At 43.0% G+C, this 23,763-nt stretch overlaps 1 protein-coding gene across 1 annotated transcript in view; it reads left to right on the forward strand.

The window, feature by feature from the left end:
* Window positions 1-9,552: 9,552 nt before the first annotated feature.
* Window positions 9,553-23,763, forward strand: part of NECAB2 (N-terminal EF-hand calcium binding protein 2) — a 213,406-nt gene continuing 199,195 nt past the window's right edge. Inside the window, exon 1 of the mRNA XM_081963382.1 lies at window positions 9,553-9,643. Coding sequence (XP_081819508.1) covers window positions 9,629-9,643 — 15 coding nt within the window. The 5' untranslated portion in view covers window positions 9,553-9,628. The remainder of the gene's footprint in view (window positions 9,644-23,763) is intronic.

The following is a 23,763-nucleotide window of genomic DNA, read 5'->3' on the forward strand; positions in this document are numbered from 1 at the left end:
CTCCTCCCCCTCCTCCTCCTCCTCCTCTTCCCAAACCACACTCCCTTCTGGCACTGATCAACTGGTAATGAAACACCTGCAAGAAAACCACCAAGATCAGAGAGCACCAAGGACCCCACATTCTCCTCCTGCTCCTCCTCTCCCCCCCCCTCCTCCTCCTCCTCCCAAACGCCACTTCCTTCTGACACTGATAATGTTACCTAGTTTGGTAATGAAACATCTGCAAGAAAACCGCCAAGCTCAGAGAGCACAAGGACCCCACAGTTCTCCTCCTCTCCTCCTCCCAAACTCCACTTCCTTCTGGCCAGTGGTGGGTTCCGGGCAGTAGGTGTACCGATGATAGCTGGGAGCAGCGGTCACCATACCGGAACGGTGGCTCGTTTGGCCCACCAGCCCGCCTCCATTCCTTACCGCTTTTTGATGCAAACGGGCCAGTTGTGCGACCTCCGCCAAGCAGCTAGGCATTGCAGTGCGTTGGCATACATGCCCGATGAGGAGGCCTGGCCCCGTCACAGCGTACTGGTTGCGACGGGATCCGGAACCCACCACTGCTCCTGGCACTGATAACGTTACCTAGTTTGCTAATGAAATGTCTGCAAGAAAACCGCCAAGCTCAGAGAGCACCAAGGAGCTTCATTTCAACCCTGAGTTACGAATATTCTGATTTTCCCAACCCCTTCATTGTCCCTCACAAGTTTCTCTTCTCGAAATTCTCTTTCTCCTTAGAAACTAAATAAAGGAAAGGCAGAGCTGCACATGAAAATCTCGACAACTATTTGTCTTGATTAATTTTATACCCTCTGTGGGTCTCAAGGGATTTTTTTTTTTAAAGTTATCTTTTTATATCTTGCATCTCTGGCAAAGGAATCTTTAAAAATGTCTTCTCGGGAACATCGAGAACATTTTTGTTTGCCAGATGTGATAAGTTTCGTAATGAATGCTAATAATAAAATGAACTTTCAGTTTCTTTTAACTTTAACACGGTTGTGAAATGTCAGATTTTAAAGAAAGTTAAGGAGCTCCGTTGCTGGCATGGATCATCCTGGAGCAATATTTCTTTATATATGCCTTCGTATAATATAGTCCTCGGCTTCCAACCACAATTGAGTTCAATATTTTTTCTGCTAAGTGAGACATTGGTTGAGTTTCTCCCCGTTTTAGGACCTTTCTTTGCACAGTTGTTAAGTGAATCATTGCATTTGTTAAGTTAGTAACTTTAACTTTAACTTTAACTTTATTTAAATTTATAAACCGCACCCTCTCCCCAAAGGGACTCGGGGCGGTGTACAGTCAGGGTAAAAAACATCATACATACATATAGATAGAGGAGGCAATATACAAACTGTAACATGGTTGTTAAGTGGATCTGTCTTCCCCATTGACTTTGCTTGCCCGAAGGTCACCAAAGGAGATTCACAGGACCCCGGGACACTGCGACCGTCATAAATATGAGTCAGTTGCCAAGCGTGTGAATTTTGATCACAAGACTACAGGGAAGCTGCAGTGGTTAAAAGTGTGAAAAATGGTCACACAAGAAGTGACCCCGGGCATACCGTACAACCACGTTTCAGGTAGTCCTTGACCTACAATTGTTTTAGTGACCATTCAAAGTTACAGAACGTGATTTATGACCATTTTTCACACTAACCATCATTGCAGGTTCCCTGCAGTCATGTGATCAAAATTTGGACGCCTGCGGCTGGTAGCCAGAACCATGAATTTCCCCCTGCAAAATACTACTAGTACTTGTACTAGTACTACTACTTGTACTATTCAACATAAAGTGAGAGCAATCCACCCATGGAACAGAAGTTGCCTTCAGAAGTTGTAGGAGCTTCATCACTGGAGGCTTTCAAGAAGAGATTGGACTGCCATCTGTCAGAAATGGTGTAAGGTCCCCTGCTTGGGTGGGGGGGGGTTGGACTAGATGACCTATAAGGTACCTTCCAACTCTGTTAAATCTGTTTAAAAATGGCTCTCTGAAAAATAGCCTATTATGGAAAGAACAAGCTGTTTTCCGTTTGGCTCAAAAGATACCTTTGGAAGGGTTTTTTTTTTTTAAATTGCCTTACATATGTTAAGCCAAGAGTTGATTAACGGAGCTATAATTATCCTAAACCTGACAGGTTACGCCTTAATCACCTTGAGCTAAAACGCTTTCCGCTCTCCGTGTTTATGCCTGTAGCATCTCTGTTGTTGATAACCAACTCCTGAGAAATCGCTAGAGGAAAGGGAGTTTGTGCAAGTTGCTTGACTTGGCTACAATGGGTTTGGGGTGTTTTGTGGTTCAGTCCGTGGTGGGAATTTAAACAACGTCTGAGCATAGTCCCTGAATCAAAAGCAATAGCACTTAGACTTATATACCGCTTCGCAGTACTTTTACATCTCTTTCTAAGCGGTTTACAGAGTCAGCCTCTTGCCCTCGACAATCTGGGTCCTCATTTTACCCACCTCGGAAGGATGGAAGGCTGAGTCAACCTTGAATTGCTGGCAGTGGGCAGAGTTTGCCTGCAATACTGCATTCTAACCATTGCACCACCAAGGAAGGGAGGGAGAGAGGGAGGGAGGGAGGGAGGGAATGAAGGAAGGAAGGACAATAGCAATAGCACTTAGACTTGTATACCGCTTCACAGTGCTTTTATAGCCCTTTCTAAGCGGTTTACAGAGTCCTCATTTTACCCACCTGGGAAGGATGGAAGGCTGAGTCAACCTTGAGTTGGTCAGGATCGAACTGTTGGCAGTGGGCAGAGTCAGCCTGCAATACTGGGTGGATGGATAGATGGAGGGATGGATGGATGGATGGAAGGAAGGAAGGGCAATAGTAATAGTCCGCTTCACAGTGCTTTTACAGCCCTCTCTAAGCTGTTTAGAGAGTCAGCATATTTTCCCCAACCATCTGGGTCTTCATTTTACTGACATGGGAAGGATGGAAGGTGAAGTCAACCTTGAGGCAGTCAGGATCGAACTCTTGACTGTGGGAAGAGTTAGCCTCCAATATTTCATTCTAACCATTGCACCACAACACCAAGTCCCCATGTTCATCCATAATATCCTTTACAGGTATTTACCGTGATGCTTGCACATAGGATGTGTTGTTCCCACTTCAGACCATGCCATTTACTTAATGACTACTACAAAAAAGTCATAAAACCATGTCTCCAACCTGTTTACAACTGTTGCGACTTACGATTGAAAAGGGCAGACTCTGCTGCGGTTGTAACTTGAGGAATGCCTGTAGCTGTTCGGGCATTGCCTCTCAGCTGCAAAACCCCACTGGGCCCCTAGATGGCAGCAAGGTTCCATCTTATGTATTTGCCGCCCTCTGGTGTTCACCTTGAGCTTTGCAACCATCGATTCAGCCACTCGATGTTGTAAACCAGGGTTTCGGGTTTAATCCGTAAAGAGTCCAGCCTACGTGTGCACATACAGTAAGCTGGGTAAATTCACATGCACCTTCCGAGGGAAACGTGCAAATATTCTGTAAAATAATCCATTGGCCATGTCGGTCACTATTTTGGATTGTTGAAATGTCCTTTGGCCAAGGTTTCAAGCTAAATTGAACCACATTCTAGTAAAGGGCAATGTCATCTGAAAACAAAACAAAGCAAAACGCCAGCTGTTAAATTTTTCGATTTAGCGTAACATTCACACAAAGTTCATGGGAAAGTTTACACAGCAATCCGCTTGTTTTTTTTTTCGCGAGGGTGTCTTAGTTTGACTGATTTGCTAAGTGTCCCGCCTGCCTGTTGTAGTTTTGCAGAACAGCCCCCTAATCACAGGAAGGTGGCATCCATCACTTTCAGGATGCGTCATAAGTAGGTTTTGTTTTTTTTGAAGCCCATTGTAATTTGGAATGGTGATTAAATGATTCTGTCAGCGTTCCAAGTAATGCACCCATTGAAAACAGAACTCCGAGGCAGGTCGATTCCTCAAAGAACAATTTATTGGATGCATCATATTGGCACAACTGGTGAAAACCGACTCTGAAAGTTCCTGCGATTTTCACCTAATTGAAAAAGTGAAAGTTCCCCCTTTCCCTCAAGTCACATTGTCCAATACAGCTGCTGGCCGGTTGCTTGGTAAATTTACTCCTCCTCTTTCCAGCCACCTGTCGAAATCTCCTTGGTTCCCATAGAAAAACTTTCTGTTTTGACTACAAAGCCCCAGCTATCTATTACCCACCCACCCCTGGTTTTGTGGCAATCCTGAAGCCATAAAAAGCCAGATTTGCCTCAGACTGTAGAGGACTCTCTGTATTTGGGATGGGTGCCCTGTTTTTATCTCGTCATCCCTTAGCCCAGGGGTGTCCAAACTTGGGAACTTTAAGGCTTGTGGACTTCAACTCCCAGAATTCCCAAGCCAGCATGGCTGGCTGGGGAATTCTGGGAGTTGAAGTCCACAAGTCTTAAAGTTCCCAAGTTTGGACACCCCTGCCTTAGCCCAAAGGAGAGGTGCAGAGATAGCGGAATGAAAGGCCTGTAGAGATGTAGAGTTTTCCAATCTAGAACTAAGCAGGAATTTCCTAATGGTGAGAACAATTGACCAGTGGAACTGCCTGCCTCCAGATGTTTTGGTGCTCCATCCATCACTGGAGGGTTTTAAGAAGAGACTAGACAGCTATGGTTTTCCCAGTTGCAATGTACGGCGGTGAAAGTTGGACCATAAGGAAGGCTGAGCGCCAAAGAATGGAGGCCTTTCTTCTTCTTTTTCTTAAAATTTTTAATAAGTTTTACAATTATTACCCCGCCTTACCCTTCCCTCTTCCCCCATCCCTACCCCTCTTCCTTCCCTCCCTCCCCCCCGACCTCCCAGAGCAAAATGCAGGGTATAAACATTTAACAACCATACGCTAACATAAGCTAACTAATTTTAACATGTTACTATTCTTGTGCTTTTAACTCCCCCTTTATTAAACTAGCTTTGAATAAATTGTAGCATTCCTTATGCCTTCATTTATAAGCTAACTGAAATTTTTTAGTCCGTTATTTGTTTTGAATATAGTCAATCCATCTTCAGTTCAGCTCGTACTTCTCATCTGAGTGGTCCTTCAGATACGCTGAAATTTTGGCCATCTCTGCTAAGTTTACTACTTTTAACGTCCATTCTTGGATAGTGGGCAACTCTTCCTTCTTCCAATATTGCGCCACCAACAATCTTGCTGCCGTCATTAGGTTCAAAATCAAATTGGTCTCTATAACAGTACAGTCTGAAACTATACCTAACAAAAACAACTGGGGTGTAAACTTTATCCTCTTTTTCAAAATATTTTGAATAACCCACCATATTTTTATCCAAAATGCTTTAACTTTTTTACAAGTCCACCAAATATGGTAATACGTGGCACCAACACAGTCACATCTCCAACATTTAGATTGTAGATTCGGATACATACAGGCTAGCCTTTTTGGATCTAAATGCCATCTGTACAACATCTTGTAGAAATTCTCTCTCAAGTTCTGAGATTGTGTAAATTTTACATTTCTTACCCAGATCTCTTCCCATGTTTCCATCATTATTGGTTCTTCAAAATTTTGTGCCCATTTTATATCATACAATCTTTAACTAATTCTGTTTCTGAGTCTATTTCTATCAATACATTATACCACCTTTTTATGTGCATTTGACCCTGGTCCCTAATTTGCTTTATCAAATTATCCTCATTTTGGATAATACCAGATTTCTGGTCTTTTTTGCATCTAGCCTGTAACTGACCATACTGAAACCAGGTTTGAATTATCCTTTCATCTCTTAATGCATTCAAAGATTTTAACTGTGGTACACCTCTATCCATACTAAGAAGTTCTGCATATGTAGTTACATCTTGTTTTTGTTCTATAGTTATGTTCTCAATAGCGTGTCTGGGCACCCCCCATGTAGGTATCTTGTGGGTGAAGAAGGAGAGTGCAAAAGGTGGCTTGAAACTCAACATTAGGAAAACTAAGATCATGGCATCCATCCTTCTCAATTCCTGGCAAATAGACGGGGAAGAAATGGAGGTAGTGGCAGATTATATTTTCCTGGACTCCAAGATCACCGCAGATGGGGATTACAGCAAGGAAGTAAAAGACGCTTGCTACTGGGGAGGAAAGCTATGGCAAATCTAGACAGCATACTAAAAAGCAGAGACATCACCCTGACAACAAAAGTGTGTCTAGTCAAGGCTATGGCTTTCCCAGTTGCAATGGATGGCTGTGAAGGTTGGACCATAAGAAAGGCTGAGCACCAAAGAATGGAGGCCTTTGAACTCTGGTGCTGGAGAAGACTCCTGCATTGAGTCCCTTGGACTGCAAGGCCATCCAACCTGTCAGTCCTAGAGGAGATCAACCCTGACTGCTCTTCAGAAGACTAGATCCTGAAGAGGAAACTCAAGCACTTTGGCCACCTAATGAGAAGGAAGGACTCCCTGGAGAAGAGCCTCATGCTGGGAACGATGGAGGGCAAAAGAAGAAGGAGACGGCAGAGAATGAGGTGGCTGGATGGAGTCAATGAAGTGGTCAGCATGAGCTTAAATGGACTCCAGAGGATGGTAGAGGACAGGAAGGCCTGGAGGAACGTTGTCCATGGGGTCGCGATGGGTTGGACACCACTTCGCATCTAACAACAACAAGAAGAAGACAGCCATTTGTCTGGAATGGAATAGGGTCTCCTGCCCGAGCAAGGGTTTGGATTAGAGCAGGGGTCTCCAACCTTGGCAACTTTAAGACTTGAGTACTTCAATTCCCAGAATTCCTCAGCCAGCAAAGCTCATAAGTCAGCAAAGTCCACAAGTCTTAAAGTTGCCAAGGTTTGAGACCCTTGGACTAGAAGACCTCCAAGGTCCCTTCCAACCCTGTTATTCTATGTTCTAGAAGAGGGTAATCAAAGAACATTGGGGACAATCCTGTCCCCTTCATCTGTTTCCCCCCCCAAAAAAAAATATTAATAAAAGTTTTAAAGGGAGCATAAAAACTAACACAAAGCAATACAAAACAGAGACAACAAAGAAACAGACGGAAAAAAAACACAGCAATAAAGAATACCAAGAAAAAAAAAAGGGGGGGGGGAAATCCACTTTTTTATGTTGCAAGTATGAGGACAAAAAATCATCTCTTGTTTTTAATTTTCTTAAATTTATATGCTGTCCATCTGAGCAATAAAGCGACTCTGGACAGTTTTCTTTCTCTACTATTACACAAAAAAGGTTCACTTTTTTCCTATCGTCCATTTTTTCTTTATCATCAAAACCTCAAATCATGTGCATTCCCTCCCCCTCCGCACACTTTATGCAAAAATGTCTTTTCTCTATGTGCCTCCCCCCCCCTTTGCAATATTAAACGTGACCAGAAGCGATCAGATGTTTCACCGTCAGTAAACTATATCATAAATAGAGTTTTGGAGGAAGCAGGGATGGAAAACTGCTGCTTTTTGCATATTTTGGAAATAATTAACGTCAACATCTTCTATGCTGTACTTTCAATCAAGTAGGGGAAAAAATGAGCGTGTCAGAGAATTCACAAAAAGTGCAAACTTTTCTTTCTCTTTCATTAGAGGGAAAACATGATCTCTTACATAACTAAGATAGGTTCCCCTCGCACATATGCGCTAGTTGTTCCCGACTCTAGGAGGCGTTGCTCATCTCTGTTTCAAAGCCAAAGAGCCAGCGCTGTACGAGGACGTCTCCATGGTCATGTGGCTGGCATGACTCAACATCGAAGGCGCACAGAACGCTGTTACCTTCCCACCTATTTTTCTACTTGCATTTTTACGTGCTTTTGAAGTGCTAGGTTGGCAGAAGCTGGGACAAGTAACGGGAGCTCACTCAGTTATGCAGCGCTAGGGATTCGAACCGCCGAACTGCTGACCTTTCTGATCGAAAAGCTCAGTGTCTTAGTCACTGAGCCACTGCGTCCCCGAGAACTAAGACACAGAACAAATTGTCACTATTTTTTTCAATAAGTCTTGCATAGGTAGTCCTCGACTTAGAGCCATTTGTTTAGTGACTGTTTGGAGTTACAACAGCAGTAAAAAAAGCTGACTTATGACCGTTTCTCACACTTAGGACTGTTGCCGCACTCCTATGGCCACACAATTAAAATTTAGAGTTTATTTATATGATGGATTTAAACTCTAAATAAAATTTAGAGTTTATTTATATGATGGATGTTGTGTCCTGGGGTCATGTGATTGGCTTTGTTGCTTACCTAACAGCTGTAGTGATTCACTTAGCAACGGTGGCACATAAGGTTGTAAAATGGGGCAAAGCTCAATTAATTTTCCTTAGCCCTGGAATTCAATTGCGTTCATAAGTCCAGGACTACCTTACAGTATATTCACTTGAGATTCAAGTTGTTGTGAGCTTTTCAATATGTGAATGGAGTTGTGTCCTTGTCTTGATGCAGTTTATTTGTTGATGACTTTGTGTGATTTTCCAACTTTTGTAAGCCCCGAATTTCTCTGGCTCAACCTGTAGGTGGACTCAACCAACTGAGGATTCTTTGACATGCCACGGTGATCGGTGATTTAGCACAGAACGGGAACAAAGCATGTGCTTGACTTCACACCTTGCTTTAAACCATAGTCTGTTTAATGTTGGCCTTTTGAAGAAGCCACAATTGGCTGCTTCCACACATTTTTCTAAACGGAAACCAAGAAAAACCCCATCATGCCTGTGCTTAATGTTACAAGCTAAAAGAGGTTTACAGATTAACAGAATTGGTAGGTCATCTAGTCCAACCCCCCCCTCAAGCAGGAGACCCTACCCCATTTCTGACAGATGGCAGTCTAATCTCTTCTTGAAAGCCTCCAGTGATGAAGCTCCCACAACTTCCGAAGGCAACTTCTGTTCCATGGGTTGATTGCTCTCACTGTCAGAAAGTTCCTTCTTATTTCCAGGTTGAATCTCTCCATCAGTTTCCATCCATTATTCCTTCTCTGGCCTTCAGGTGCTTTGGAGAATAGCTTGACCCCCTTCCTCCTCTCTGTGGCAGCCCCTCAAATATTGGAAGGCTGCTACCCTGTCTCCCCTGGAGAGGTGTCAGACAGATGCTTACTTGAAGCTCCTGGAAACTGAGTCATATTACTGGTACTCCTTGACTTACAACCTTTCATTTAGGTGACCATTTGAAATTACAAGGGTGCTGAAAAAGTGGCTTACAACCCACTCCTCACATTTATGACCGTTGCAGCATCCCTGTGGTCATGTGATGAAGACTTAGGTGCTTGGCAACTGGCATGTACTTGTGACTGTTGCAGTGTCTCTGGATCACATGATCAACATCTGTGACCTTCCCAGCCGTATCTGACAGCAGGTGAAGTTTTCAATGGGAGGAGGTCGATTTGCTTAAAGACTGCACGATTAACAAGGGCAACGGTTCACTTAACAAACAGGACCAAAGAAGTTTGTAACATCAGATGTGATTCACTTAACAACCGCTCTCCTTATCAATGGAAATTCTGGACCCAGCGGTGGTTGTAACCCGAGACAAATTGCCTGCCTGCAATTGAGACGTGAGGCTTTTCTTGGGGGGCTGATCAATTTAAAAAAGCTGGAATTTTGTCTTTTGTACCTAACTGCAGGAAGATTTTGCATGCACCGAAGGGGAATGATCGGACATGATCCACAAAGGAAATATGAGGGGACTTTGCTGAGATGGCAAACTCAGAGGTTAGTTTATTGCTGACCCTTAAAAATAGATGAACTTGTGATATGTGGTTTTGATGATTAGAAAAAAATTATCGTAGAAAATGAAAGTCATACTACAACATTTAAGTAAGAGATAAATTTAGACTTATAACTGCTTTAATATTGAAAGCTTTCTTCCTTCCTTCCTTCTTTCCTTCCTTTCTTTCTCTTTCCTTCCTTTCTTCCCTTTCTCTCTCTTTCTTTCTATCTCTTTTGTGTGTCTCCCTCCCTCCCTTCTTTTTTATCTCTCTCTGTCTTCTTCCTTCCTTCCTTCCTTCCTTCCTTCCTTCTTTCTTTATGCCTCTGTCTGTCTGTCTGTCTCCTTCCTTCCTTTCTTTCTCTTCCTTCCTCCCCCTCTCTTTCTTTCTTTCTTTCTTTCTTTCTTTCTTTCTCTTTCGTGTGTCTCCCTCCCTCCCGCCCTTCTTTCTTTATGACTCTGTCTGTCTGTCTCCTTCCTTCCTTTCTTTCTCTTCCTCCCCCCTCTCTTTCTTTCTTTCTTTCTTTCTCTTTCATGTGTATCCCTCCCTCCTGCCCTTCTTTCTTTATGACTCTGTCTGCCTATCTCCTTCCTTTCTTCCTTCCTTCCTGCATTTTTGGCTTATCCTTCTTCTTTTGTCTTTTTTTCTTTCTTCTTTCTTTTCTTTCTTCTCAATATTAGATTCTGTACATTTCTCCTTTTCTTTATGAAAATCTTAATAAAATGATGTGGAAAAACCCCTCAGTTATCTTCTGCAATCCTGTCTTGTGGGGTTGCACGCGAGGATAACATCCTGTTGCAATCTCTGTAACCAAAGTGCCTTGATTCTTTCTGTTTCTACCACTTGAAGGGCTAGATTCAATCCTGGGTCATGTGTGAAAGCAGATTATTTTGTAAGAACACACTTTTGTTGAACTAATGTGAGGTTATGGCCTCAGGCAGAAAGTGAGACCATGAAGTAGTTGTCACATGTTAAAACCAAAACTTGTGATAATGTGTCAGAGATGTCACTGCACACCGGAACAACTAGACACAAGGAAAGCTTTTTCCCACATGCCACCACTCTGCTAAACAACTAATTCCCACAACACTGTCGAATTATTTACTAAGACTGTATTACTATTATTCTTCTCTTCCTTCTTCTTATTTATCTCCTCCCACTTATGACTATAACCATGTTGCTCGTATCTTTACAATTTATATTGTTTTATTTGTTTCCTAGTATGATTTGATTGCTTATTAGTAACCTTGACTATCACTTTGTATCTTATGATTCTTGGTGAATGTATTTTTTAATGTACACTGAGAGCATCTGCACCAAAGACAACCTCCTTGTGTGTCCAACCATGCTTGGCCAATAAAGAATTCTATTCTTTTCTGTTCTGTTCTGTTCTATTCTATTGTACTCTACTCTACTCTAGTCCACTCCACTCTTTCTATTCTATTCTATTCTATTCTATTCTATTCTATTCTATTCTATTCTATTCCAGTCCAGTCCACTCCACTCCACTCCACTCCACTCCACTCCACTCCACTCCATTCTTCTGTTCTGTTCTGTTCTGTTCTGTTCCATTCTATTCTATTCTATTCTATTCTATTCTATTCTATTCTATTCCATTCCATTCCACTCCACTCCACTCCACTCCACTCCACTCCACTCTTTCTATCCTATTCTATTCTATTCTATTCTATTCTATTCTATTCTATTCTATTCTATTCCATTCCATTCCATTCCATTCCATTCCATTCTAGATGGGTTTCCCCCCCCCCCAAGAAATTAGCACCCACATGAATGAGATATTCCTGTTCTCATAAAGTCATTTCAGTGTCTCTTTTGATGTCTCTGGAGATGGGATTTTGATAGTGGGTGAATTGGGAATTATAGATTGTATCCTCCCTGTTCCTTCCCTCTGCCATTTTCAAGGGAGAAAATCAGGTTCTTAAAGAGATCATTACTTTCTAAAATGCAATTCAACGACAAATGCATCAAAGTTATTTTGATGAGTCCTGGGGTTGTGTGTGTGTGTGTGTTTGCGTGTTTGCGTGCCTTCCTGTGGAATAAACAGCCTTGCGTGCTCTGTATGGAAAGAGAAGTTTGTCAGTACCAATCCAGACTTGCAAAAGGATGTGGAGGCTTGTTAGAAAACACATGTGGATTTGGCTGGCTTAATGTCAAAGAAGTGATTTCCTTTTGTACTGTTCTGTGTTCAGCTCTCTTCAACCTGAAGTCCTCCAGATGTTTGGAAGCTATGTTGCTATGATCTGAAGGCAGAGAACCTGGGGAAGACCTTTTGGGGTAATATCAGGCCATGCAAGCATCCGGTCCAGAATCCTCTTCTCATTTCTGGTCCGCCAGATGTTTCTAAGCTTCTTACAGGAATGGCCGAAAGAGAAACGGCCTTCGATTACTAAAATACGACATTGGAAAATACAGTCATGATCGCCTTTTAGTTTTAATGTAGCTGGAGGTGAATCTGGGAGATGGCTTGAATTGTTGCCATTGGTGTTGCTGAAAGACAATCTCAAATTGTGGTTTAGATGTTGGCTTATTCGGAAGCTTCCAAACAGGTTATATTTTTTTTGTAGAGTTAAGATTATAAAACCCCTGTCAGGGTTCCAAATAGCATCCAAACGTAGATTAGAGTCCAAGGCAAAAGGTTCCTCAAAGTTCCAATTTATTAAGAGAGCCATGTTGGCACATCTGGGAAAAGCCGATTCTGAAAGCTTCCTGGTTTTCCCCCCCCAAGTTAAAAGTTCAAGATCTTGCCCCCACAGACCCACAAGTCCATCCCATGGTCCAATCTTCCACTGCTACGCTGGCAGCTTCCACCCATCTAGTTCCGGCCAGATGCAGAGACAAAGGATGACCTTGAGGTTCTAGGAAGAATGTTGTTATGACTACAAATCACCCAACTCCTTATAATCCCTCCTCCCCTTTTCCCGCAGTAGAAAATGAATAGTAGAAAGCAGTGACGTGTGGTGAGGTTTACGGCTGGTGAGGCTGGTGACGTCATCAGGAAGGCGGGGAATGGGACCACGTGTGCTGGAAGCTGAGGCTGCCTCAGCCTCCAGCACACGTGATCCCATTCCCCGCCTTCCTGAGCGTGCTCCGCCAGCTCGCGCTCCGCAGTCCTCGAAAGCGACTGGGGAACGACGAGAACCTTCCTGCCTCTGCTGGACTTTGCAGAAGTCCAGCAGAGGCAGGAAGGTTCTCGTCGTTCCCCAGTCGCTTTCGTGGCTTCGTCATCTGGGAGCGCCGACAACATTTCTGCCTCTGCAGCTCGCGGGCGCGGACGGATGGAGGTAGCCAGAGTGGCGCCGAGGCAGTCCGGCAGGTGAGCGACCGAGGATCAGGCTGCCTGATTCTCCATCGCTCGCTCGCTCGCTCTTTCGTCCGCCCGGACCGCCTCGGTGTCGCTCTGGCTACATCCGTCCAGCCACGCCCGGGTGCTGCGGAGGCAGAAATGTTGTTGGCGCTCCCGGATGACGAAGCCACGAAAGCGACTGGGGGAAGGTGCTTTCGTGGCTTCATCATCTGGGAGCGCCGACAACATTTCTGCCTCCGCAGCGCCCGGGCACGGCCGGACAGATGTATATAATATATATATATATATATATATATATATATATATATATATATATATATATATATATATATATATATATATATATATATATATATATATATATATATATATATATATATATATATATATATATATATATATATATATATATATATATATATATATATGTATATATATGTATGTATGTATTAGTGTTACAACCCCTGGTATGCCTATATGTTATATATATGTTGCATTTGTACTGATAAATAAATAAAGGGAGACTAGTATAGATCTATTTCGAGCTAATTAGCTCTCATCAGCTAGCCATACCCTTACTGGGATTTGAACCCGGGCTGTATATATCTTAGGCAGGAGTGTTAGCCACTAAGCCACAGGCTCACTTCCTTATCAGTTGAGCCAGGGAAATAGGTATGTATTAGTGTTACAACCCCTGGCATGCCTAAATATGGGAGGAAGGTCACTACTCCCTCGTTCTGTCCTTCGGCTTCATCACAGAAGACCATGCAGGCAGAAAACCATATTTTTATTTTTAATGTTGCCTTTTATATTTGTGTTGTATTTGTACTGATAAATAAATAAAGGGAGACTAGTATAGATCTATTTCGAGCTAATTAGCTCTCATCAGCTAGCCATACCCTTACTGGGATTTGAACCCGGGCTGTATATATCTTAGGCAGGAGTGTTAGCCACTAAGCCACGGGCTCACTTCCTTATCAGTTGAGCCAGGGAAATAGGTATGTATTAGTGTTACAACCCCTGGTATGCCTAAATAGTATTATATACTATTATTTCATGAAGAGAGGTGAGGCTCTGCCTCCCTTGCCTGCCCTGACCGCACGTCCCTGGTAGAAAGTGTGGCAGGCTCCAAGTCCAAAAGAAAAGATGGCTTGCAGGCTTGACGGCCTCGTGATCAACTTGAGGTAGAGAAATACAGGGCTATGCACACAGCCCACAGTTCATGCCTAAGGTGGGACTAGAACTCACCCTCTCCCGCTTTCTAGCCTGGCGCCTCGAGCACTTTTATTTCTGGGATGTATTTCAGACTGTAATGTTAAGAGAGGGAGAAAATTACTTTGAAGTCAGATTTTACCAGTGCAGGTAAGTGGGATTCCCAGATGCCAATCCATAAACTTCACCTGTCCTTCTCACAAGCAACTGTGCTGGAAACCGGTGTGCACATGTGCTCTGGCTGGCCAGTGTGCATGCCAGAACTCGGAAGTTCAATTTTTCTGGAGCGCAGCCCCAGCGAGTGCATGCATGCACTCGTGATGTTTCCGCACAACACTTGGTTCCGAAAAGGTTCACCATCTTTGCTCTATATCATTCCAGACAAACAGCTGTCAAGTCTCTTCTTGAAAACCTTCAGTGATGGAGTACTCACAACTTCTGGAAGCACACAGTTCCACTGATTAAATGTTCTCACTGTCAGAAAATTTCTCATTAGTTCTAGGGTGGATCTCTCTCTAATGATCTTCCATCCGTTACTTCTTGCCCTGGCCTCAGATACTTTGGAGAATAGGTTGACCCTCTCTTCTCTGTGGCTGCCCCTCAAGTACTGGAAGATTGCTATCGTATCACCCCTGGTCCTTCTCTTTGTTAGACATACCTAGTTCCCTTAACTGTTCTTCATACGATTTAGGCTCCAGACTGTTGTTGTTGTTGTTGTTGTAGTAGTAGTTGTAGTTGTTGTTGTTGTTGTTGTTGTTGTTGTTGTTGTTGTTGTTCTTCTTCTTCTTCTTCTTCTTCTTCTTCTTCTTCTTCTTCTTCTTCTTCTTCTTCTTCTTCTTCTCCTTCTCCTTCTCCTTCTCCTTCTCCTTCTCCTTCTTCTCCTCCTTCTGTTTCTTCTTCTGCTCCTTCCTTTTCTTTTTCTTCTTTTTCCTCTCCTCCTCCTCCTCCTTCTCCTTTTTCTTCTCTGCACCCTTTCTAAGTGGTTTTTGATTTGATCCAGTAGGACTGTTATTACATGGAGGTGGGGAGGGCTGCACCATATTCTGAACTGATTCTTTGATGTTAGGATAACATGTTATAATACAATTCAATAGTAGAGTTGGACCTATCTTTATCTTTATAAGTTATCTAAGTTATCTTCCATGAGGCTAAACAATAAACCCGTGCATGGATTGGTGAGCATATTCCTAGAACTGCATAGAATTACAGCCAGCTAAAATTAAAATAAATTACATTAGATTAGATTAATAGAGTTGGAAAGGACCTTGTAGGTCATCTAATCCAACCCCCTGCCCAAGCAGGAGACCCTACACCCTACAGATGTGAGATGAGACTGTGAAGAAGACAACAAGTATAACAGGAGCTGCCAAAATTAATGCAAACTCATTCATGGCATCTGATCTACCAAAGTCACTGGAAGAAACAGAACAGAACATAGAATATTAAGGTTGGAAGGGACCTTATGTGTGTGTGGGGGTCTTCTAATCCAACTCCTTGGTCAAGCAGTAGATCCGATACCATTCTGGGCAAATGGCTGTCCAGATTTTTCTTAAAAATCTCCAGTGATGGAGAACCCACAACTTCTGGAGGCAAGAAGTTCCACTAAGTAATTGTTCTCACTGTCAGAAAATTTCTCATTAGTTCTAGGGTGGATCTCTCTCTAATGATCTTCCACCCGTTACTTCTTGTCCTGCCCTCAGCTACTTGGGAGAATAGGTTGACCCTCTCTCCTCTGCAGCTGCTCCTCACGTACTAGAAGACTTTTATCATGTCACTCCCTAGTCCTTTCCTTTTGTTGTGGTCCAGCGGTGGCTTGCGGAGCTCACAGCAGAGCCAGATAGTGAGGAGGTTGTTAGACTAGACACATCTACTTCCCTCGATTAAAATATTAAATTTTAATACCTTTGGAGCAGCAACTCCAGCTAGCTTTAACCAGCACAGCCAACACTGCAGATTGCTGACACTGTAGTTCAGTCACATCTGGAGGTAACATCTGTTCCCCAGCCCTGATCAACACAAAGTTGCTTTTTTTTAAAAAAAACAACAACCCTGAAAAACAGGATGATTACCTAGCTTGTTGTCTGATTCCAGATATCTCTAATCATATCATTGGTTTGATTTATCTTGTACGCCTGTGGTAAAAACATCCCTCAAATCGCTAATTGGAAGTTGTTGTTTTTTCCTTTCTGAGGGAGGATTAGATCTGAAGAGCCAAGCGCAGAAAGAAAGAAAAAATATGTTCGTTTGAAGTAAACAGACTTGCAAGAATTTGCCCGGTGTTAAGAACACACACAAGATTCTTTGTGTAGGCTGTCAGAAGTCTCCAGTTTTGGCAACCTTCAGACTTGTGGACTTTGGAATTTTGGGAGTTTAAATCCACAAATCTTAAAGTTGCCAAGTTTGGAGACCCTGGAGGTAAACCATTATATTTTGGGGATTTGATTTGGGGATTTTTTCGTTACTGTTTGGTAGTTTTAAGCCATTCCTGGCTATTACATGGACAGGTCCTTGCCGTTGTCTTTGCAACATTTTCACCAGAGTCTTTACCTTTTGCATTCTTCTTCTTAGGGCTAACCTCACATAAGACAGATCTCCCCTGAAGTGGAAGAATTCAGAACAGAACAGAATAACAGGGTTGGAAGGGACTTTGTAGGTCATTTGGTCCAACCCCCCTCCCAAGCAGGAGACCCTACACCATTTCTGTCCAATGGCAGTCCAGTCTCTTCTTGAAAGCCTCCAGGGATAAAACTCCCACAACTTCCAAAGGCAACTTCTGTTCCATCGATTGATTGTTCTCCCTGTCCGAAAATTCCTCCATATTTCTAGGTTGAATTTCTCCTTGATCAGTTTCCATCCATTGTTCCTTGTCCTGCCTTGTGCTTTGGAGAATAGATTGACTCCCTCTTCTTTGTGGCAGCCCCTCAAGTATTGGAAGACTGCTATCCTGTCTCCCCTGGTCCTTCTCTTCACTGGACTAGCCATGTTCAGTTCCTGCAACCGTTCTTTATATCTTTTAGCCTCCAGTCCCCTAATCATCTTGGTTGCTCTTCTCTGCACTTTTTCTAGAGTCTCAAGCATCTTTTTTGGGTGACCCAAACTGGATTCCTGTATTTTGTAGCCCAACGGTTCTTTTACTCACTAAAAAAACTGGCTCTCTTGTTTGATTTAGTCTTGATTCAGGATGATGAACTCTGATTCAGTTAATGAAGGCTATTAAGATGACTAATGGACAAGTCCCTGCAGTCTTTTGGCAAGGTTGTTGGAAGTGGTTTGCCCTGGCATTCTTCTTCCCAGGGCTGAGAGAGAAAGATTGGCTCAAGGTTACCTAGTTGGCTTTGTGCTTCTAGCAGAACTAGAACTCGCTGTCTCCTGGCTTCTAGCCTGGTACCTTAAGCACTATGCCACATTGGCTTGCTTTTTTTTGGTACATTTTTCTGTGCCGTATTGATTAAGCCCCAGTTTGCTGAATATGTCAACTTCTCTGTCACAATTCCTATCCTTTAGAGCAATATCTCTCCAGCTCACCTGCCTGGCATTATGTCACTTCAAATCCTGGGGTTCTTCCCCCACCCCCAAGCTTTGGGTTAGGTGGCTGTGTGGGTTTCACGAGTTATGAGGATTATGAGTACTGGTAAATGTTTTTCTCTCTGAATATTAGTCATGTTTTCTGGTGGTTGGTTTGTATTGTATTGTTACTTGTAAGTCTACTCAAAAGTTGTGTAAATTGGGGCAACCTACAAATTAAACAGAAGACAAATGATGGGTAGATATTATTGATAGATAGATGCTTTGAAGATTCCATAGATAGATATTGTAGATAGATAGATAGATAGATAGATAGATAGATAGATAGATAGATAGATAGATAGATAGATAGATAGCTGATTGATAGTGTTAGGGATGTAACCCTAGGCTTGGCTTGGCAATGTATATAAGCTATGATTACTGTTACTTTAAATGCTTAAGAGATGTAATTGGTTTATTACCTCAAGCAGCCATAAAAGGGAGCCAGAATGGCTGTTAGCTCTCTGTTTCGTTAGAAGCTGATCGGTGTATACTGAGGTATTGTGGTTTGCTACTGTTCAGCTATACTTTGTGTGTTAGACTGACTATTTTGATAACTGAATTGCTGAACCGTGTATGACTTGGACTGTTAATTGGACTCTGAATACCTCTATATTTCTACATGGTAAACTACTACATTTTTATACTATTCAGTGTCTCTGTATGCTGGTTTGTGCATGTTATTCCATATCACTCTCATTACGCTTCTCTGCATACTCGCTCTTCTAACGGGGAGCTTAATTACTTAACAGATAGATAGATATACATCAGTCAAAGGAATGGAGGGAGCCCATATTCCAGAATAGAATATTGGAAGGGACCTTGGAGGTCTTTTAGTCCTTCCACCTGGTCTCTCCCTCTCCCTCTCCCTCTCCGTCTCTGTGTCTGTCTGTCTGTCTGTCTGTCTGTCTCTCTATCTCTCTATGTCTCTATCTCTCTATCTATATATATGTGTGTGTGTGTGTGTGTATACACACACACATACATACATACATATATATATATATATATATATATATATATATATATATATATATAGAGAGAGAGAGAGAGAGAGAGAGAGAGAGAGTGAGTGAGTCTAGACAGACAGACAGATAGACTAAATAGATGAGAGGGAGAGAGCGAGGGAAGGAAGAGGGAGAGAGAGAGATATGGTTGGGTTTGCAATGCACTTGTTAGAAAGTTTTTTTAAAAAAAAACCTTTTTAGCATACAGGTAGTCCTCAACTTATGACCGGTCATTTAGAAACTATTCAAAATTATTGATCTTGATTATTGCTCTGTACGTCGCCCCGAGTCCCTGTGGGGAGAGGGGGCGACTAATAAGTTCAATAAAATAAATAAATAAATAAATAAAATTATGTGAGGACAGAATGAAACAAGTGCTTTATAGACTTTGGAGCATTTCCAGTCATTGTAAAAGATTTTGCTACAGAATTTTTGCTTAACAATCCCCCCAAAATGGCCCTAAAATCAGATCTGGTCATGTGGATGCCTTGACCGAGGACTGTTACAACTTACTTCCAGACACCGAGTCCCGATTGCAGTCGTTAAGTCTAAATCTTCCTGCATATCCATTTTTTGCATGGGCTTGTGCAAGCAGAAACAGCATCGGGTTTAGAGATTATCTTACATCTGTACTGGAAAGTGAAATATGAAACAGCTCCCGGGATTCTCCTGGGCTCTCATCCACTGCTGTAATATTAAGTAACTTAACTTGGGTTACTGTCCTGGAGCCTAAGCATGTAGGTTTATGACCATGGATCCTTCTTTGCCAACATTTCATGCTTTAAGGTTGCCAAGTTATTTTGCTTCCAGGCCTGGATTAAGTAAAACAAGGCTAATGTGTCTGCCTGTGTACTGTGGCTTCCTCCTGTACATTACGTACCGCGTATAAAGTACAGCCTGTTACACTTTTTAAAAAGCTTTTAACAATATTATACTTTTTCAAGCAAGATGATTGCAATAACTGCAATTTTCCTTTTAAAAGTTGGGAATCAGGTTCTTATTATTCTCTGGGAATGCCTCTTTGCCTGTTCAAAGCACACCCACCCACACACCCTCCAAACTTCCCATGTTCTCCCTTTGGCTGGTGGATACTAGACTTGGCTGGGAGGATACCTAGGCCCACAAGTAGGAGCATAATTGGAGCTCCATTCAGCCAGCGGCTGCAACGTTCTTTTCGTCAAACATCTGGAAGAGTAGACAGGACCGAAAGTCTGTTTGTGAAATTCAGAGTTGGCTGCAGGAATGACAAAAAGTTGGAAAACAATCTTACTTCATGCGGGGCAACTTGGAGAGGATAAATCTTTAGGAACTCCTATCAAAGGCAGGTGGCACATCTACAGCCCATCTATAGGATAGAGAACCTACCAGTAGTAACTTTCAGTGAGATCTTGGAGTCCTAGTGGAAGGCAAAAATGCCCCCATTTTTCACCAAAACGGGGGCATTTTTCCCTCCCCCCATCCCTGCTGAAGCCTGCAGAGTGCTTCCGGGGGGTGGGGGGAGGCAAAAACGCCCCCGTTTTTCAGAAAAATGGGATGTGGGGTGGGGCTTTGGGAAGTCAAAAATGGCTGTATTTGATGTATAAGACGCCCCAACATTTCCATGCTCTTTTAGGGGAGGGAAAGATGCATCTTATACTCTGAAAAATACGGTGCCTCTCCCTCTGAGGGAATTTTTTTTCCAATTTTGTGCAAATACAACTCTAGCTGCAGTTATTACATGAATAATTAAATATACATTTTCTTTACTAAAGACTGTAGTAAAGAGACTGAGGGCTAATCTGATCCACCTTGAGGACCATATCCTTTGTCTTGTAGATAGGTTGGCACCAAAATATCTTCTGGGAGGTGGGGGTGGACGCAGGGAGCTGAGGCTCTGATTAATGTCTTTAGAAACATGCTTCTCCTTTAGGGAAAATATAATATTTTGCCTTTTTAAATATTTTCTAGAATATTTCATTTTCCTAAGGAGAGGGTTGAGTGATAACTTCCTACACAAGGGCTCCTTCAGCGATTGGCCCAGATTTTTGCAATGGGGGATATAAGGAAAACCTTGGCCACATTTTTTTCTAGTTTTCCCATTTTTTTTCCTGATTGAAACCAATCGGAATTCATGTCTAAAATTGCAGGCTTTCAGTGTGGAAGGCTGGGAAGGAGAAAAAAACTCTCCAGTTTGCTGCTGAAGTTGCAAAAACATGTTTTACGGTGAGTAGGTTAGCCTGCCCAGCGGCACAGGACTCTCATCCACTTATTAATGGACAAAATTCAGTGGCAGTCTTGACTTGAATGACTAAATCCAGCAAAATCGCCTTATAACATTTTTACCGCTTTTCCCTGCAAAGTTTGTGGGCTGTAATTTTTTTTAAAAGGTGGGGATTTAAGGTCTCATTTCTCCAATGCAATGTTAGAGAAAAGCTCCCTCTAGTGGCTATAGACCAATGATGGCTAACCTTTTTGGGATCGCGTACCAAAAGCAGGGGGAGCGCAGGGAGGTCGCGCGTGGGTGTGCCCATACCCATAATGCTATGCACGCTATCCCCCTGTGCATGCACGTATGACCAGCGGCCTCCCCCCCCTGCTTTTTATGCCATCCCCAGGTTCCAGAGGCTTTCTAGGAGCCTGGGGAGGGCGAAAACAGCCTCCCCCGCCTCTCCGGAGGGCAAAAAATGGCCCTACGGGTAATCCGGAAGTTTGGGAACAGTGACTTCCGGTTTGCCTGTAGTGCTCTTTTTCGCTTTCCGGAGCTCTGGAGTGCGAAAAAAGGCACTATGGGCAAACCGGAAGTCACCTGGGCAACCTGAACTTCCAGGTTGCCCAGAGGGCAAAAAACAGCCGAAAAAGGCCAAAATTGGCGGGCACCACCTGGCGTGACCTAACAAATGGCTCCACGTGCCACCTCTGGCACACATGCCCTAGGTTTGCTATCACGACTATAGGCTATTCATCAACATTTTTATTCTCTGTCTACTATGGAAAGTCTTATTGTGTGTATCTGTTTGCAACCAACAGTTCATGATGGGAAAACAGTTTTTGAGTCATGGTGCCTCAGATCTTATAACTTAAAGAATGTGTACAAAATCCAGAGCCTGTTCGTCCTGTGGGGATGAAATTTCAAGGATCTTTAGGCCAGCTGCTTCCAAATCTTTGGGCACCAGGGAAAGGTACTGTATAGGGTGTTTTTTCCTGTGGACCTGAGGGAATGTGGTTAACAGATTAACAGAGTTGGAGGGGACCTTGGAGGTCCAACCCCCCCACCCAAGCATGAGACTCTACACCATTTCTGACAGATGGCAGTCCATCTTCTTCTTGAAAGCCTCCAGGGATGAAGCTCCCACAACTTCCGAAGGCAACTTCTGTTCCATCGGTTGATTGTTCTCACTGTCAGGAAATTCCTCCTTATTTCCAGGTGGAATCTCTCCTTGATCTCCCACATGCTGCTTGAATCCCATAGATGGGGTTTCACTTTGCGTGGGCCAGTTTCTGGCAGGCTGCAGCCCAATGCAGGTCCATGGAGTATCGGGGACCCTTGTGTAAGACTATTTGCACAGTTCTGGCCCACTGCAGCATCCTCACTGTTGCCTGATCCCGATTTCCAATGCGAAGCAATGGGGCAGCCAGCAGGAAGTCGAAAGTCTATTCCCACTAGCCAGAGTCATGCTATTTCTCTCTTTAAGTTAAGTTAAGAAAAAAGAATCCAACAAGTCACAGGTTGTTTAGTGCCTGTTTAAAAATGGCAACTGTTCACACGGAATTGAAATATTTATGACAGACATGCTAAAGTAAGCAAAGTGTAGAATCTTCTCTAATTTGTTCCAGTTGCAATTTCCTCTGCAGTTGACAGGATTTTTACTAGCTGGGCTGGAAAAAAATAAGCTTTAAAGTTTGCTGGCAAGAGTGAATCAGAAGTGATGATCCTTCTGTCCTGAAGAAGGAAGGAAGGAAGGAAATAGAATAGAAGAAGGGAGGGTGGGAGGAGAGACAATAGAGGAATGAAAGAAGGAAAGAAAGAAGGAAGGAAGGAGTTGAAATCACACATCTTTAAACTACCAAGTTTGAAAAAGAGTGAGCTGGAGACTACATTGGCCCTGTCAACATTTTAGTTCAGCTGAAATTTAATTTTAGGTTTCTGCTTAGTTGTGGCTAGTCTTTGCAAAATCTGCCTAGTGCTTTTTTTCTTTTTATTGACCAAGGTCCCTCCACATTCATCTCTCAGGGTTTTCAATAAAGGTGGTTCTTGTTTAGTGATCGCAGTTGGGACCTGCACCTCGGTCATAAAGCAAAGCAGGCATTAAGTGGAACCACAACTGTGCTTCCAATCTTACAAAGCTTTCCTCTGCTTTACAGATCTGCAAAGGTCGTAAATGCAAGAACTGGTTACTTTTCATCACTGTTGTAACTACAGACAATAATTAAATGAAGACTCTCTGTAGAGGCTGGACCGCTCCCTCTCAAAGTGAGGTTCATTGCTTTTCTTCCACTTTGCAGAGTTGGATTGGGGCGTCCAGCCTTGTCAACGTGTGGACAGGGGGATTCTGGGAGTTGAAGTCCACCGGTCTTAAATGCACCCCTGATCTAATTCAACTTTGAATCTTCTTATTGCTACCAACTGCACAAATAGCATTGTGATATTTAGTGCGTGGCACATAATTGGTCCAGAGTTTGACCCACAACTTGTTCTATTAGAACTCCACTTCTTATACAAAAATCATTTTGTAGTGTTATAAGAATAATATTTACATAGTTCAATTTGCATCAAGGAGATAACAAGATTTTGGTTTCAGTGTTAGCAAGGGTAGATTACACTGATGGCTAGCCTTTGTGTTGTCGCATGCCAAAGGCATGTGCACACCCATAATGCATCCCCCATGCGCCCCGCTGCCCAGACATGCACGCGTGACCCCCCTCTGTGCGACCTCTGCACATGCGCACATGACCCCTCCACAATCCATAGCATACATGTGCAATCCTCCCTGCACGTCTCCCCCCCCTGCTCATGCATCTCCCACATGCAACACAGAC

The sequence above is a fragment of the Natrix helvetica genome, assembly GCF_964273705.1.
Source record: "Natrix helvetica genome assembly, chromosome: 10".
NCBI classification, from domain to species: domain Eukaryota; kingdom Metazoa; phylum Chordata; class Lepidosauria; order Squamata; family Natricidae; genus Natrix; species Natrix helvetica.